Source organism: Thalassophryne amazonica, chromosome 8, assembly GCF_902500255.1.
Source record: "Thalassophryne amazonica chromosome 8, fThaAma1.1, whole genome shotgun sequence".
Classification (NCBI taxonomy): domain Eukaryota; kingdom Metazoa; phylum Chordata; class Actinopteri; order Batrachoidiformes; family Batrachoididae; genus Thalassophryne; species Thalassophryne amazonica.
In genome coordinates, this window is record NC_047110.1 from 50,086,575 (window position 1) to 50,105,093 (window position 18,519).

Consider the following 18,519-nt stretch of genomic DNA (forward strand, 5'->3'; position numbering starts at 1 on the left):
ATGGGACTATTGAATTCCACCATCACTAACCAGTGAGGGAGGAATCAAAGCTCTGCCTTGTAATATTACAATGGTGAGCAGCCGTGAACCTCACTGTCAAATTTAAAATGCATATAATTTTAATTATGGCTGCACAGTTGGAAAGTCTAGCTGCTGCAGTTTTACTATACGTTTGTTGTTATACAAATAATGAATGTTTATGAGTTCAGTGGCACGAATATTTCATGAGGTGAAAGCTGGAACAAACCATTCAACGAGGTGAAGCCGAGTTGAATGGAATGTTCCAGCTTTCACTGAATTAAATATTCGTTCCTTTGAAAAAATGCAAAAACATTTATAAAAAAAATTTATATAACGGCTAAAATAGATCCTTGTCATTTGACATTTTCTTAATTTATAAACAACAGAAAAGGGACTTACATTTTGGTGTTCCACTGCTGCTAAAGTCCAAATTGTCACATGTAGTCCAGTGATGCTGTGCACTGACTTCAGACTTCCATAAAAAAAAGGAAAAAAAAAAGACTGTGTACTTCCTCAGTCCAGCGAAAAATCGCATTAGCTTTTCATGTGAACAGGTCTTCATGCATCCAGATGGCTTACAGCGAAGTGGATTTTGTGTGTGTGTGTGTGTGCGCAGAGTGCAATGGTACCAAATTTGCACACTAAATGGAACCAAATTGCACTCTAAATGCAATGCAACACAAATGAGATGAATAATTCATGTCATGTGACATACAAAGCACCAATCAAATGACAACGATCCACTCAGCCATTATATAAATGCCAATGAATCCAAAGAACTGTTGCTGTTGCTTTTTATTTTTAACATGCTCTTGTTTTGGACTCTGTCCTCTTTGATTAGTTGTTATGAACTGTCTAGTGCCATTTCCTTTTTGTTTTCTTTAGCAGTGGGCAGCAAATGTTCCAGGATTTGCTTGCTCTAAGTGGAATGATGGCTCTTAGAAATATAAGTAAACGCTTGATAGTATAAGTTTCTTGTAACAGTGTTTTCGTTCCCTGTATGTTTTGAGTTGCACAGGTTTAAACGTCAGAAGCCATTCTGTATCTTTGACTGTGTCTTTGGTACATTTCGTAAACATGAATAAATTCTCAGTGTGGACCAGGAATGGAAACTTGTCCAGTTTAAGTCATTCGTGTCATGAGTTCTTCGAGGGCTCTCTCTCTGTGGTTTCCATGAACAAGCAACACTTCTTTAATTGCATTTTGCTGGAAACCCATCTCATTAAACTGAGTCAGGAGGTGCAGGAACTCGGCAGCCTGAAATCAATGTTCAGTTTTAATAAACATTAATAAATGTACACTTTGCTTAGTATCATGATTATTACCTTGCTCTCACAGTTCTGAAACATTTCGAGTGCCTCCTCTACTTGTGCTTCATCATAACCCAGCTTGCACAGATGGTCAGTAGCAACCAAGTAGTTGAGGACCTAACATAAAAAGACCACAGCAAACCGGAATCTGAAAAAACACAAGGCTTACGTGATTACAATATTTACCTCTGCCAATGAAGTTGGAGGAGGTTATGTTTTCACCCTTGTTTGTTTGTCTGTGAACAGTCTTGAGGCCCACAGTTTTTCATATATTGTTATGAAAAGTGAGGAACCTTGGGGTAATTTTTGATCCTTTGTTGTCCTTTGGCCTCCACATTAGAAATATTGCTAGGACTGCTTTCTTCCACCTGCGAAATATAGCGAAGATTCGTCCCATCCTGTCTATGGCTGATGCTGAAACCCTGATCCATTCATTTATCTCTTCTAGATTGGACTACTGCAATGTTCTATTTTCTGGTTTAATGCAGTCTAGCATTAGGGGTCTCCAATTGGTTCAAAATGCTGCAGCCAGACTTTTGACACAAAGCAGAAAGTACAACCACATTACACCCATTTTGGCATCTCTTCACTGGCTTCCTGTCCCAGTGAGATCAGATTTTAAGGTTCTGCTACTAACCTATAAAATTATTCATGGACTGGCACCTCCCTACCTAGCTGACCTAATTAAACCTTACGTACCGGCCCTGGCTTTACGTTCTCAAGGTGCAGGACTACTTTGTGTCCCTAAGGTGAATAAGAAGTCTGCGGGTCACAGAGCTTTCTCTTATCGTGCCCCTGTTCTGTGGAATGATCTCCCTGCGTCAATAAAACAGTCAGATTCTGTGGAAATTTTCAAGTCCAGACTTAAGACGCACTTATTTTCCCTTTCATATGGCTAGCATACTGGTACAGTTTTGTTTTATGCTTTTTACTCTTTTAATTCATTTATTAGTAATTGGAGCGGGCCGCAGCCTCAACTTTACCTAAATTCTGTGTCTTGTTGTTTAATGCTGGCAAATTATACAGTATTTTTTGTCTTTCTGATGCCTGATTCTGTTTTTTCTCTCTGTTTAAGGTGCAGCTCCATCCAGAGATGGGAGTTGTATTTGTGTTGGCGACCCTCCTGTCCTGTGCGCCAATAGCATTTCTTGTAGCTATATTTGTCCGTGAATTGTTCTGTGAATTCTTCTGTAATTTATGTTTGTAGCATGGCCCAAGCAGAGGGACACCCATTTGAGTCTGGTCTGCTTGAGGTTTCTTCCTCAGAGGGAGTTTTTCCTTACCACTGTTGCTCTGAGGGTTGGTAAGGTTAGACCTTACCTGTGTGAAGCGCTTTGAGGCAACTCTGTTGTGATTTGGCGCTATATAAATGAAAATAAATTGAAACTGAAATTGAAATGAAATTTCACTGATGAACCATATCCTGATAGACAAGAAACGATTCAGTTTTCAAGGTCATAGGACAAAGTCAGGAAAAATCTTGGAAGACTGTAAAAATCCCTAACTTTAAATGATTTTCAAAAATTCATAACTGTCAAAAAAAAAAAAACAAATTTATTTCATATTCTACAGCCTTATGTAGGATCCTTTACAGATTACAGATTTTGTAACCATTTAAATTTAACACTGAAAACTCCATTAAATGTATATGTTACATTATATCTTAATCAAACGTGCCCCAATCACTCTCATATTTGAAAGTGAGGTGCAGACTAGCACTCACTGTCACATGACAATGTTTGATCTGGATCTGATCTGGATTGTGGATTTTGTGGACCTTTGAATTTAATATTGAAAAGCCCATTTAGTGTACATTTTGCATTATATCTCAATCAAAAGCACCTCAGTTACTCTCATTTGTGACAATGAGGTCAAACTGGCACTCTCAATGAATAGACTAAGTTTGATCCGCATCTGACCCGTATTGCGGATTTAGGGGATGTTTGATTTTAACATTTAATAGCCCTTCTGATCTAGATTTTGTATTATATTTTACCTTATCAAAAGCCATTTCTAACAGAACTTTGACCTTGAAATTTAGTTCCAAGGTAAAATTTTGTGAAACTGGAAACTAGTGCTGGTGGAGGTTTGCGCTCTATGAGCACGGTGCTCTATGCTATAAAAAGAAAACTGAATACTCTAATGCATAAAGCTTTTGCATACAGACCACAAGAACTCACAAAAGAGAATAAAATGCAAGATCAGTGTGCCCTGCCAATTTTCTCTGAAGTACAAATTTGCTCATGGTGTAAACATTCCAGTTGATCTAAACAGTACATTTCACAAAGTGTAAAAAAAACAAACAAACCAAAATGCAGATGTGAATGTGGATGCTAACGAGATACCTAATGTGAGGAGTAGATGTCTCTCGTACGAGTTCTCTTCAGGGATCCTTGGCTATTGCTGGGATATCGATTAAACCAGCAGATACTGCGCAACTTGTCCGTTGCATCCCCAGTTGTACAGCTTTGTGATGAAGTAGTATAGAAGTTTTTTTTTACATAGAACAATTTCAGCTGTAGTTGCAAGTAGGCACAAGCAAAACTAGAGCCTATATTTGTTCTGTTTTACAATCCTCTGCTCCAGTCCAGCATGAAGCTTTGAATAGGGATGCAACAGGCAAATGCTTCACCATTCCCAGTTTTTCCACTCTCCTCCACAGAAGCCTATAATTCTTTCAGGACTGTCTTGTGGCTTTGCACACGATTCTCCTTCCAGTATGGTCATTGAATTTCTGAGAACTGCCTTCTTGATACAGTTATACCAAATTGTTCATATTTAATGGCTGATATAAATTAAGTCCAAGACATTCAATGATTTTGAAAAGTTCATGTATCCATCTGTATTACTTGTCTCAAGAAAACTGGCTGTCAAAGTTTTGATTTAATCCTTATATTTGGAATAAATTGTACCATCCCAATATATGCATTTTTGTGTCCTTGAGTCAGCTGAAGTGGTACAGAAAACCTGCTTGGTCCATGGACTATTAACTGTTTTTAAAAATGTGTAAATGCTTAGTAGACTCTACCTTGTCTGGGTTACGATAGCCGGTCTTCTGCAGCGCCACAATAGCTGTGCATAAAGAGTAACCTTTGTTAGTGATGGTTTCCAGCAGCTCCCGTTCATCGTGGCTGAGTGTTGACAGCAGCTCTGCAGCTGAGTCAAAGACCACCCCGTGAGATCCCGCTGTCCACAGCGCCTGCTGAGCACAAATACAGTGTCATTTGAAAAATGCAACAGGTTAAAGGAATAAGGTGAAACAAATAGGAATAAGTGTTCCTATCCGAGAAGGAAAGTTCTAGTGACCTTCTGCCTGCAGTTTCTGATGACAGGTCCTGCAGAGGAGGGTCTTTGCTGCTGCAGTCTGGATGGTGATGAGCCAGTGGTTTGTGGGTTTTGGGAGAACTTTCTACCCAGAGATCCCAGTGAGCGCTGCATCTTCTTGCTGTTCTGCCTGTTGCATGGGGAGCTATTGTGCCTGTTGCATGGGGGGCTGTTCTGCCTGTTGCATGGGGGGCTGTTCTGCCTGTTGCGTGGGGGGTTGTTCTGTTGCGGCCTATGCTGTTCCGCTGCAGTGAGACGCCTGCTGTTTTGGAGGGATGGTAGAGATCCTTCGAGGCTTTGAAGAGTGCCCTGCTTACAGTGCTGAGGTGTGCCACAGTGGAGGTCTTTGACTCTGCTGAGGGGGTTTTTGGGTGCAGCACTGCAAGGCCGATGATCTCTGTTATTAATGTGAACTTTATGCTCTGTCAAAGAACAGCCTTCATTTTCACAACGCCAGTCTTCATCATCAGAGTCTGATATGAGGAACTTGACTCTGTGATGTTGCAACCAGACGCCGTCTACGGAATTCAGGCTGTGGCTTCTGGGACGACAGACAGGGACCCACAGGTCACTACTCCGGTGACCAGTCCTGCGGGTCTCCTGAGGACTGTGAAACATCAGCCAGTAGGGGGGGCAGGAGGGGACCTGACAGACCGGCTGCTGCCCGGTCAAAATCCATTTCTCCAGGCTGAACTCATACTGCAGTCAAAAAATATATAAAATTATTTTAAGCAGTGACCTTTAGCCCCAGAAGGTCACAGATTTGTCTCTCTTTGGCAGCATAGTACAAACATTTAAACAATAAATACAGAAATTTTGTTGATGATTTAGTTGGAGATTACTGCAAATTACTGCAAAACAAATTCACTTTTACATGCACTAAATGGCTCAAGATTTGTATATCTATATCTATCTAGATAGATAGATAGATAGATAGATAGATAGATGTATATGTGGTCAAATGTTTACATACCCTGGCAGAATTTTAATTTTTTGGACATTTTTCAGGGAATATGGATAATAACAAAATTTATTTTTCACTCATGGTTAGTGGTTGGGTGAAGCCATTTATTGTCAAACAACTGCATTTACTCTTTTTAAATCATAATGACAACAAAAACTACCCAAATGACCCTGATCAAAAGTTTACATACCCCTGTTCCTAATACCATATATTGCCCCCTTTAACATCAATGACAGCTTGGAGTCTTTTGTAATTGTTGTGGACAAGACTCTCTGATGATAAAGCTGCCACTGAATATGTCTTGGATTTTATTTACATCAATTATGAAGAAATACAAACAGTATGGCACTCTATGGTAAATCTGCACAAAGTGTACAGTTCTCAAAAACTTAGTGACAGTGCAAGGAGAAGGAGCTTCATCATTAAGCTGTGTAACTAGGGGTACAAAATGCAAAGCTAAAAAAGTTATTTTTTTGTGTTATCATTCACATTCTCTGAAAAATGTCCCAAAAAATCTAAAATTCTGCCAGGGTATGTAAATGTTTGACCACAACTGTATATACACACACACACACACACACACACACACACACACACACACACACACACACACACACACACACACACACACACACACTAGCATGTTGCCTGTGGGGATCCATGGGCTCTAGATTGGGTAGTGTTTATAAAATAGGTAGCTGGCATTTTTCAAGAGTCGAAATAAATTATGCTAAATTTCTGTAATGAGTTAGATTGGTTTGTGAGTCCAGAATGTTTTTAGAACCTTAGACCTCAACAGTTTTTAGAAGAACTCAATCCTTTTATTTCATGTTAATTACATAATTTATTTATGTTAATTTATTGTCTTAATGTATTTGCAGCTGGTCTGCTCTGTGTCAGCCTGTTCCTGTCAGATCTCAGAAGCTAAGCAGAGCAGGATCTGGTTAGTACTTGGATGGGAGACCTCTTTTGAACACCAGCGGCTGTGTGTGTTTCTCCAGATAACACTGGAGTTGCATCAGGAAGGGCATCCAGCATAAAACTTGTGCCAAATACCAATGCGGATCTGGTTGTATCCGCTGTGGTGACCGCGAACAAAAACGGGAGCAGCCAAAAGACAACAACCTCCTGGAGAAGAACAACGCTCATGCCTCATTCCCATGGTCTTCCCCCGCCCTCAGCTTCTCCAGCTCTGACGTTGACTGTGGACAGTGGACTGTTCAGGGCTGGGCCCCTCCTCCCTCCAGAACAGACAAACAAGGCCGTTGATGGCGCCTAAAGGCGGCCTCCGGGTGTTCTGTCTGATAACTGGACTCTTACAAATCTCGGTCGTCGTCTCTCTTCCTGTTGTTGTGTGTGATCATTGTTCATTGTGCTGATGGGTTTTTTCCTGCATTGCTGCTGCACGATTCAATGCAGCAGCAATGAAGGTTTTTCTTTCCCAAGTTTTACCTTGTGTGTGCTTTTTATATGTGTTCATGTACCGGTCCGGCTTATGTGCATTGTTTGTGTGTGTCGTCTGTCGTCATGAGGCTGGTCATGGTTTGCTCAGCCCTGCTGTTGACCTTAGGCAGGATATACATCTGGAGCTGGTCCCCGGGTGCCCAAAGGTGACTTCTGCTCCTAACTGGCAATTAGGATGGATTAAATGCAGTAAACACATTTCATTGTGCAGGGAACATGTTCCTTTGTGCATATGACAATAAAATTCTTTTGAATCCTTGAATCCTTGAACAACAACTGTCTTAATGTATTTATGAATTGTTTAGGTTCTTGTTATCATATACACACTATTATTATTATTATTATTATTATTTCATTTTATTTTGTTATTACATCTATTTTGTGCAGGGGTTGTGGCCAAGTGATTAGTGCGCTTAATCCCAGTGTGGAAGGTTCTCAGTTCAAACCCCACCCCTGCCACATTTCTCCACGTAATGTGGAGTTGCGTCAGGAAGGCATCTGCTGTAAAAATTGTGCCAAATCAACATGCAGATCCTCCTTGGATTTGCTGTGTCAAAAACAAGGGAGCAGCTGAAGGGAGTTACTATTACTTCTATTTTGTCATTTGAGCTTTAAATGGACCACAACGGAAATAAATGTTTTCACTTTCTTGTGTCATCCATGTATTTTTAATGAATGAATGAATGAATGAAAATGAATGAATGAATGAATGAATGAAAACTGTTTATTTCGAACATTTGATACAACAACAATTACAAGATAGATCAGTAAAGACAAAACAAAAAAGTTCCTACTGTGTACCCAACATGTCCGAAAAGGGGTAGGGTGAAGCATCAGCTTATTTATCCCTACCCCTTCTTCCCCACAACCAGTAATACCCTTTGCCACATATACACATAGATTCCTAAAAACCTAAACCGATATCTATATATATGTGTATATATATATATATATATATATATATATATATATATATATATATATATATATATATATATATATATATATATATATATATATATATATATATATGTGTATATATATATATATATATACATACACACATCAACATACATACACATATATATACACAAACATAAATATACACCTACACATACCTACTTACATACAAAATACTATATATTTACAAGCTGAAGCAAAAAACAAAAACACCCTAACCTTCATTACCCTTCCTCCTCCCTATACCTAGAAAAAAACATATTTTTGTACCGCTGTTTGAACTGGTTCATGCTTGGACATTGCTTGAGCCCCACTCCCAATCTGTTCCACATCCTCACCCCACAGACAGAAATACAGAAACCTTTTAATGTTGTTCGTGCCCACTGATGCTTTAAATTAAATTTCCCCCTCAGACTGTAATCCCCTGATCTGTTAAAAAACATATTTTTAATATTTGCTGGAAGTAAATTGTTTATTGCTTTATACACAATTTGTACTGTTTGAAAATGAACCAAGTCTGTGAATTTTAAGAATTTGGATTGTAAAAATAGTGGATTTGTATGATCTCTATAGCCAGTATTATGAATAATTCTTATAGCTCTTTTCTGCATTACTGATAGTGATTGTGTTGTACCTTTATAAGTATTACCCCATACCTCTGCACAGTACCGTAAATATGGTCAAACCAGTGAGCAGTAAAGAATGCGGAGTGAGTTGTGGTCCAGAATATGTTTCGCTTTGTTTAGAACTGAAATGCTTCTTGACAGTTTACTTTGTATATGTTTTATATGAGTCTTCCAGTTTATCTTATCATCTATTATCACCCCCAGAAACTTATTTTCATGTACCCTTTCAATATCTACCCCCTCGACTTGTAACTGAACCTGTATGTCTGTATTACAATAGCCAAATAACATGTATTTTGTTTTACTTAAGTTTAATGATAATTTGTTTCTGTCAAACCATATTTTCAATTTTCCCATTTCTATACTGATCCTCCTCAGTAACTCCTGCAAATCCCCCCCTGAACAAAAAATGCTTGTGTCATCTGCAAATAATACTAATTTTAATATATTTTGGAAACATTGACAATATCATTTATATAAATTAGAAACAGTTTTGGACCCAATACTGACCCCTGTGGGACGCCACAAGCATTGTCCTAGCATGATGATGTATATTCCCCCAACTTCACAAACTGTTTTCTGTTACTTAAGTAGCTTCTCACCCAGTGCAACACCAACCCCCTAATCCCATACTGTTCAAGTTTATTGATTAATATGTCATGATTGATTGTATCAAAAGCCTTTTTAAGGTCTATAAATATTCCAACTGAATGTAATTTGTGGTCTATGGCGTTTGTAATCTCCTCAACTGATTCTATTAATGCAAGTGATGTTGAACTATGTGCTCTGAATCCATATTGACTATCAGTAAGTAATTTATGTTTATTTATGAATTTGTCTAATCTATTATTGAATAACTTTTCTAATAATTTGGAAAATTGTGGAAGCAAAGAAACAGGTCTATAATTTGTGAAGTGGTGTCTATCCCCAGTCTTATACAGCGGCACAACCTTAGCTATTTTCATTTGATTGGGAAATTTACCGGTTTGAAATGATAAGTTACAGATGTATGTTAATGGTTCTACAATCCATTCAATGACCTGTTTTACCACCACCATATCAATTTCATTTAAATCCGTAGATGTTTTATATTTACAATTATTCACAATGTCTATAATTTCTTTTCCATCCACTGCTGTGAGGAACATTGAACAGGGATTTCTTTCTATGAGATTATTATCCCAATCCTCAGGTTGGGAATCGGGAATTTTTTCTGCCAAGCTTGGTCCAATATTTACAAAAAAATTATTAAAACCGTTGACTACCTCATCCTTATTTTCCTTCTTGACATTATTATCAATGAAATACTGAGGGTAACTCTGTTTTTTATTACCATTTTTGATAATGCTATTTAATATATCCCATATTCCTTTAATATTGTTTTTGTTATTATATAATATGTTACTATAATATTCCTTCCTACATACCCGTATAATATTAGTTAATCTATTTTTGTATTTCTTATATCTATTTTCTGCCTCTTTAGTCTTTAGTTTTATGAATTCTCTATACAGTGTATTTTTCTTATTACATGCATTTCGTAACCCTTTCGTCATCCATGGTCGAGCTTGGATTTTTTGTTTTCTGTAGTCTTGTTTAATTGGACAATTTTTATCATATAATGATGTAAATATTTGTAAAAAAGTTTCATATGCACTATCAACATCACTTTCACTGTATACCTTTTCCCAGTTTTGCTCCTGTAAATCCTTCTTTAGTGTGTTCATGTTTTCCTCTGTCCGCACTCGCCTGTATTTTATTTTCTCCTCTGGCTGATTCCGCCGATGGTTTCTATTATAAACGATGAAAACTGGTAGATGATCACTAATGTCATTGATTAATAATCCACTCACAGTATTATTCTCAATATCATTGCTGAATATATTATCAATTAAGGTAGCATTATGGGATGTAATTCTGCTTGGCCTGGTGATTTTTGGATATAAACTCGTACTGTACATTATATTGATAAATTCATCTGTTATTTTATGCTTATTTGGATTGAGCAGATCAATATTTAAGTCACCACAAATGAACACAGTTTTTTTTATTAGTTTTTGAGAACGTTTTTCCCATACAGTCAGTGAATGTTTCAATACTAGATCCTGGTGCTCTATATATACAGCTGACTAATACATTTTTGCTTTTTTCTTCACATATTTCAATAGTTATACATTCTAATAAGTTATCAATCACAGTTGTCATATTGTCTACTATTTTATAATCCATGTTCTTATCCACATACACAGCCACTCCTCCACTCTTATTCTTTCTGTTTACACAATTAAATTCATATCCATCCAGTTCAAAATCCATTCCTTTATCTTCATTGATCCATGTTTCTGATATAGCAATTATGTTAAATATTTTTTTAAACTGACTTAAATATTCTTTAATGTTGTTAAAGTTTGCATATAGACTTCTGCTGTTGAAATGGATTATTGATAATTTGTTATCCGTTCTAATGATCCGATTAAACTGTTCATCTGTATAATAGCAACAACTGTCATTGATATTTGAGAAGAAATTATTGTCCGGGTCTATATCGTGCTCCAAGTCCAGTACATTGTGGTCTGTGTATTTAAATGTTCTCAGTTCTACTTTTCCATGATCAGCAATCCTTTGAGTTATATCCTTCTTGTCTCCAGATGTAGATGATGTAGTAGATGAATAGGTTCCTCTGGTCTGTGTCATGGTGTTGTGATGTGTTTGTGTCCTCATACCTTATTGGTCGTATTTGTCCAGTTCCTCGATGTTCCTGATTACCATAACCTTCGCTTGTTCTGGTGTTCCATTCAATTTGATAAATGTTTTGCAGTTGGATGTCCATGTCTGTTGAATTTTTCCCTGCTTTTTTAAGAAACGAGCTTTCCTGGCGATGTCTGCGTTTCTTTTGGTCAGATGTTCATTGATGAATACGTTTGTTCCTTTGAGTTTCCGTCCCTGTTTTAACAATGCCATTTTATGTTTTCTGTTGACAAACCTCATTATAACAGCTCGCTTGTCTCCATCCTCTCTCCTGGGCAGGGGTTGGCACGCTTCAATGTTATTACAGTCCATTTGAATACCTTTAGATTGCAGGAAGTCAGCCACCTGTTGTTCCACTGAGCTGGCCTCCTGCTCACTGGCCTCCCCTCCGCTGTCTTCTGACACCGCCCGTGCGTAGGATCGAGGTTTAATATGAATTCCTGTAATAATAACGTCGTTCATCCTTGTGTACTGTTCCAACTCCGCAACACGGTTCTCCAGGTGCACCAGACGCCGGTCTTTCTCGGCATTCTGGATCCGGAGAGCCTTCACTTCTTCCACCAGCTCCATAATGGATTTCTGCTGCATTTTAACCACAGAGATTTCCTCAGACAAAAAGTCCAGGGACTTCTTGATATCGTCTCCCTCCTCCGCCGTCAGTGCCTTCTTCGGACCCATGGTCAGATAACTCCGCGCTGGCGCCTCGGGCCTCGGTAAAGCCGCGCCGGTGGAACTGCGCTGACGCCTCGGGCTTCAGGTGGAGCCGCGCCGGTGGATGTGCGCTGACACCTCGGGAGACAGTCCAGGGTCCGGTACACAGAAAGGCAGGCCGCGTAGTAAAGGTACAGATGAGGGCAAGGCAAAATACCTTTATGAATCAAATGACTTTAGTTTGATTCATGAATCAGCGTCCATGTGATTGGCATCAAAAGTGAAGAAGGCGGTTATAGGCGGATGTCTGCTCACGTTGCATTCAAGGTAGTTATGTAAAAATCTTATGTATTTACAATTATACTATGTACTTATATTGAACTTACTAAAAAATCATGCACGAGCGCACGCTTTTAAAATATAGATGTTTTACTGTCCCCTGCTAGAATGGCGTGTGAGTCCAGAAAGTAAATATCAACGTCCATTGTTCAGTGTTGTTAGCTACTATCTGTAGCTTCCCCAAAAATATTAGCCCTATCAACATTCCATTTAGGTAGAGTTCATCCTCCATGTGATGGAAGTTATATGCAAGCAGAGCTTTGTTTTTCTACATTCTGCTGAATGCAGGTGCTTCTATTTTTACACACCCACAAACAGAGACGGTGACAGAAGACATCAAAAGCACTACAGTTCTCACTCATGGTAACAGCTACATGACACTTACTAAACTGACGAAACCAAGTGATCTATAAAAACACAATAAATCAATAACACTAACCACACTATTAAAAAAACATGAACCACAATAACAACATTTATAACCCCAAAATTCTGAACTCCCATGGTGCATTGCAGCACAATGTCCATTGTTCATTGTTGTTAGTTAATATCACTAATTTCTCAAAGTATTAGTACTATCAACTTTCCATTTTTGCAGAGTTCATCCTTGACCCAAAATGGTATTGGCATTGCCAAACAACTTTTGTGATGTCATAAGTTTTTTTATGGTCTTCCTGGGCATCTAAAAGCCAAGGACCCAGAGACATGAATGTCAAACCTGCGATAAGCAAATATCTCAACAAGTGTAACACTTGAACTACATACAGACACATTTCTCCTGGCTGAGTCACTGAAAGCATCGATCTTAGTCTTAATCCAGGACAAGCACAAACCCAGACACTCTGATTCCTCACTCTGCTTCTCAAGTGCTACAATAAGGGCATCTGTTGATTCCATAAAGATCACAAGGTAAACCTTTCCTCAACAACAAAATCAGTCAAGATGCTGTCTTCCACAACCCTATCAAACACCCAGTCCATGCAAACAAGCCAGAAAAAAACAGCATGAGCTATAAAATCCATTCATACATTTTTTTTTCCCAGGTATTCTGCTGTTTGGCCTTGCTATGCACTCTCTACGCGTTCTATAGTTGGATTAAAAAGCTGGAATGCATGTTTGTCATCACACTAAATGTTTGCATATTCAATTTATTCTTTATCTGAATAGAGATCTAGGCCTCACATTGTTCTGTGGCACTTTCAGGGTTCAGTCATGAGCTTCGTACTTCTTAATTCCAGTATCTAAACAACTCACATTTCTTTCTTCAGCAAAAACTTAATTAATAATTTTGCATTTCCTGTAATGCAATTATAAGGGCATCTACAGAAGAATTTTCATGGAATTTATTGCAGGGAAACCTTCACACAGAAAGAAAAAAAAAATCATGAAGAAAGCACAGCTATATCTTTAAATCAGCATTAACTTTCAAGACAATTTGTCACCACTATTAAAATATTCAAACGTTAAAGGGATGCAATTTGGACGTTAATGGGTATTATTAATCTGTGATAACATTTGGCATCAGGTTATTACTAAAAGCACTCATTAGCACTATAACTAGAACATGTGAATCTGTTCTTGTGTAACCTCAGTTTCTTGCAGTATCCGGCAGCAGTCTGGCACCGTGACGTCCGGGGCCTTCACCAGCTGTAAGTCCTCCTCCAGGCGACCCAGCAGGGTCTGAAATGGTACGTCCTCCAAAGTGTTCATTTCCACCAAAACCAGTATCCTACACCAGATGAGCCACGTAGTTTCAGATTTTTCATTTGTAGATCAGAGCTGTGTTCCACTTTCATCAACACTTACCTCTGCCAGCCTCAGATGAGCAGATGGTGTGAAGCGCTGACAGGCATCTGGAGTAAATGACTCACACGCACGTCATCATCATACGTGACAGATCTCTTCGTGGACAAGCCACCTGACATAATCTGAGGTGTTGTTTACCAATATGAAATTCAAGCATGACAGGTTCATAGGTTATTGATTAATTTACAATTATATATAGTATTGCTGTAAAATAGGCCTTGTCAATAATTTAATAACATAACAGTTATACTGCATTCTATATTTTAAGATGGCATTTCCTTTTTTTTTTAGGAAAGGTGACTGCAGCGTCCTCATTCATAAGCCACATTCCAGACAGTGTAATTGTAAAGTGACTTTAATACGGCTCAGGGAAATGCTGAGGTATTTGGAAACAGATTACATCTGCTTATGCAACTGTGACCGTGTATTAGTGCACATAAGAAAAGTTAAAGCTGTACTGAAGAATCTCATCACCCAACTGTAGTAAACACTAGAAAATTAAAGGGCAGCTCCAAGTCTGTGGTGATAATCATTTATTCATATATTAAACAATCACAATTAATTTAAGATTGACAAATATTTGGAGACAAGCTGTGTAATGAGGCAATGAAGCCATCACAACTGCTTCAGTGCATGGAGTCCAAGCAGCCTACACTTCATAACCAACCCTCTGATTTTTTATTTTATTAGATTGTGCCCAGAATAACCTGCTACATGGCCGTAGATGACTTTGATACATTGACTGTCATGTGTTGATGAGCTCATTGTCATAGTTTACATAACATTATAATACTTCACATTTTTTTTCAGTTTCATTGTCTCATTTGACAACTCTCTCTCTCTCTCTCTCTCTCTCTCTCTCTCTCTCTTTATATATATATATATATATATATATATATATATATATATATATATATATATATATATATATATATATATATATATATATATATATTAGGGTGTCCCAAAAAATGCCAACTTTAAAAAATTTCGAGTCTCACCCACCAAAAAGTTTCCTTTTGGTGAGTCATTCTCACATGTAAAATTGTTTGCCAATCAGAAATTATTTAGAGGTTGCTCAAGGTCACCAAACATTGAAAATCTAACCGCGATAATCGACATCGGTGCAATAATTGGAATGTCATATCTTTGCCACTTTTAGAACTATTAGATCACTACTTTTCAGATGTGTACAGTTTATTTTGGTAATTTAGAAATTATAGCAACAGATTTGGTGCTAGATGTTTACTGCAGTGACTATACAGGTCCAAACCTGGCTCCAAACCCAATTTGTGCAGAAGCTGGGCTTCATAGTCAGCCTATGATATTGGTCAGTTAGACAAATTATTTACATGTTATATTTACAATACTGTGTTTACTTAGCTGCCAGCTGCCTGACGACAGGTACCGGCAGGCCAAGCGTGCCGCAGCCCGTGTGGTCGCAGAGGCAAAAACTTGGGTCTGGGAGGAGTTCGGGGAGGCTATGGAGGGGGACTATCGGTCGGCCTCGAAGAGATTCTGGCAAACCGTCCGACGCCTCAGGAGGCGGAAGCAGCTCTCCACCAGCACTGTTTACGGTGCGGGTGGGGAGCTGTTGACCCTGACTGGGGATGTTGTCGGGCGGTGGAAGGAGTACTTCGAGGATCTCCTCAATCCCATCATCACGTCTTCCGAAGAGGAAGCAGAGACTGGGGACTCAGAGGCAGACTCATCCATTACCCAGGCTGAAGTCACCGAGGTGGTTAGAAAGCTCCTCGGTGACAAGGCTCCTGGGGTGGATGAAATCCGTCCTGAGTACCTTAAGTCTCTGGATGTTGTGGGACTGTCTTGGCTGACACGCCTCTGCAACATCGCGTGGTGATCGGGGACAGTGCCTCTGGATTGGCAGACTGGGGTGGTGGTCCCTCTGTTTAAGAAGGGGGACCGGTGGGTGTGTTCCAACTATAGGGGGATCACACTCCTCAGCCTCCCCGGTAAGGTCTATTCCAGAGTACTGGAGAGGAGAATTCGACCGATGGTCGAACCTCGGATTCAGGTGGAGCAGTGTGGTTTTCGTCCTGGTCGCGGCACACTGGACCAGCTCTACATGCTCCATCAAGTGCTCGAGGGTTCATGGGAGTTCGCCCAACCAGTCCACATGTGTTTTGTGGATCTGGAGAAGGCGTTTGACCGTGTCCCTCGGGGCACCCTGTGGGGAGTGCTCCGGGAGTACGGGGTCTGGGGTCCTTTGCTAAGGGCTATCCGGTCCCTGTACGACCGCAGCAGGAGCTTAGTTCGCATTGCCGGTAGTAAGTCGAACCTGTTTCCAGTGCACGTTGGCCTCTGCCAGGGCTGCCCTTTGTCACCGGTTCTGTTCATTATTTTTATGGACAGAATTTATAGGCGCAGCCAGGCGGTAGAGGGGGTCTGGTTTGGGAACCACAGAATCTCGTCTCTGCTGTTTGCGGACGATGTGGTTCTGTTGGCTTCGTCAAATCAGGACCTTCAGCGTGCACTGGGGCGGTTTGCAGCCGAGTGTGAAGCGTCCGGGATGAAAATCAGCACCTCCAAATCCGAGGCCATGGTTCTCGACCGGAAAAAGGTGCTTTGCCCTCTTCAGGTCGGTGGAGTGTCCTTGCCTCAAGTTGAGGAGTTTAAGTATCTCGGGGTCTAGTTCACGAGTGAGGGACGGATGGAGCATGAGATCGATAGACGGATTGGTGCAGCATCTGCAGTGATGCGGTCGTTGTATCGGTCCGTCGTGGTGAAGAGAGAGCTGAGTAGGTGGGCAAAGCTCTCGATTTACTGATTGATCTACATTCCGATCCTCACCTATGGTCATGAGATTTGGCTCATGACCGAAAGAACGAGATCGCGAGTACAGGCGGCCGAGATGAGTTTCCTCCGCAGGGTGGCTGGGTGCTCCCTTAGAGATAGGGTGAGGAGCTCGGTCACTCGGGAGGAGCTCGGAGTCGAGCCGCTGCTCCTCCACGTCGAAAGGAGTCAGTTGAGGTGGCTCAGGCATCTTTTCCGGATGCCTCCTGGACGCCTCGCTGGAGACGTGTTCCGGGCACGTCCCATTGGGAGGAGGCCCCGGAGAAGACCCAGGACACGCTGGAGGGATTACATCTCTCGGCTGGCTTGGGAACGCCTTGGGGTTCCCCTGGAGGAGCTGAGGGAGGTGTGTGTGGATTGGGAGGTCTAGGCGGCTTTACTTGAGCTGCTGCCCCTGCGACCTGACTCTGGATAAAGCGGAAGAAAATGGATGGATGGATGGATGTGTTTACTTACTTTTTATTTTGCCTTTATGGTTTTGTTTAATATTTTTGGTACTTTGTTGATAACTGTCTGCATTCTGCAAGTGCTTACAAATTAATCATAAATGTTGAAACAAAAACACTCTGTTAGGGCCGTTTTTATCATTTCTGTATAATTAGTGCAATGAAAATACTTATATGAATACTGAAAATCAGCTGCTGGTTAAAGGTATGTAATATGTTACTGTGATGCTTTCATATGGAATATATCAATGTTTCTAGTGTTTAGAGAGACCAAAACTGGTGAGTGTCCATATAGTGCTATAGTTTTCTTTCACCTCCCAGTCTTCCAGGTTTCAGATCTGCAAAAAACTGGCAAAACCAGGTTTTACCATTTCTTTGCTATTTTTGTAGGAGAATGGCACGACCCATCAATTTCTAAATTACCAAAGGAAATTGTACACAAATGAAAAGTAGTGATCTAATAGTTCTAACAGTGGCAGAGATATGACATTTCAAATATTGCACCAATGCTGAAAGTAGCAGGTAGATTTTCAATGTTTGGTGACCTTGAGCCACCTCTAAATAATTTCTGATTGGCAAACAATTTTACATGTGAGAATGACTCACCAAAAGGAAACTTTTTGGTGGGTGAGACTCGAAATTTTTTAAAGTTGGCATTTTTTGGGACACCCTAATATATATATATATATATGCCGGGGGCACATCGGATATATATATATATATCCGATAGATATCCTGTGTGTAAATGGCGGTTCCAAAATACTTATTAGATTAGATTCACGAAGTCCCATAGACTGTATAAATAAATTATAAATAAATAAAATAATATTAAAATTAATACTATAATATTTAAAACCAAAATCTTTTATCCTGCACTTTACTTTCCTATATATTAGTGTTTAAACATATCTGTTTTGATAATTTGGTAAATGCTGTTTTAATTTTACTTATGAATAGAATTTATTTCCGTTTTCCTGTAAATTTAAGACGTACCGCCCATATCTGATGACGTCATTCAAATTAGCCAATGAAAGATCAGTGTAGCA

General features: G+C 39.6%; 1 protein-coding gene across 3 annotated transcripts; it reads right to left on the reverse strand.

Moving 5' to 3' along the window:
- Positions 1-897: 897 nt before the first annotated feature.
- On the reverse strand, positions 898-14,775 carry LOC117515566 (ubiquitin-associated protein 1-like). 3 transcript variants are annotated; one of them, XM_034176183.1, is made up of 7 exons: positions 14,214-14,775; positions 13,995-14,136; positions 4,858-5,354; positions 4,638-4,785; positions 4,360-4,530; positions 1,347-1,448; positions 898-1,278 (listed from the first exon to the last, which is right to left on the reverse strand). In XM_034176183.1, the coding sequence occupies exons 2-7, from the start codon at positions 14,115-14,117 to the stop codon at positions 1,144-1,146; spliced, it is 1,176 nt and encodes a 391-aa protein (XP_034032074.1). In that variant the 5' UTR covers positions 14,118-14,136; positions 14,214-14,775; the 3' UTR covers positions 898-1,143. The 3 variants fall into 3 exon arrangements, with proteins under 3 accessions (XP_034032074.1, XP_034032072.1, XP_034032073.1); XM_034176181.1 differs by having other exon boundaries at positions 4,360-4,533; XM_034176182.1 differs by lacking the exon at positions 14,214-14,775 and having other exon boundaries at positions 4,360-4,533; positions 13,995-14,207.
- Between the last annotated feature and the right edge of the window lie 3,744 nt (positions 14,776-18,519).

Coding starts and splice junctions, on each gene's coding strand:
- LOC117515566 (XM_034176181.1), bottom strand. CDS start 14,117: ATGAACACTTTGGAGGACGTACCATTTCAGACCCTGCTGGGTCGCCTG. Junction 4,786..4,857: donor AACAACCCCCCACGCAACAG/GCAGAACAGCCC, acceptor CCCATGCAACAG/GCAGAACAGCAAGAAGATGC. Junction 4,534..4,637: donor TCAGAAACTGCAGGCAGAAG/GTCACTAGAACT, acceptor ATTTGTGCTCAG/CAGGCGCTGTGGACAGCGGG.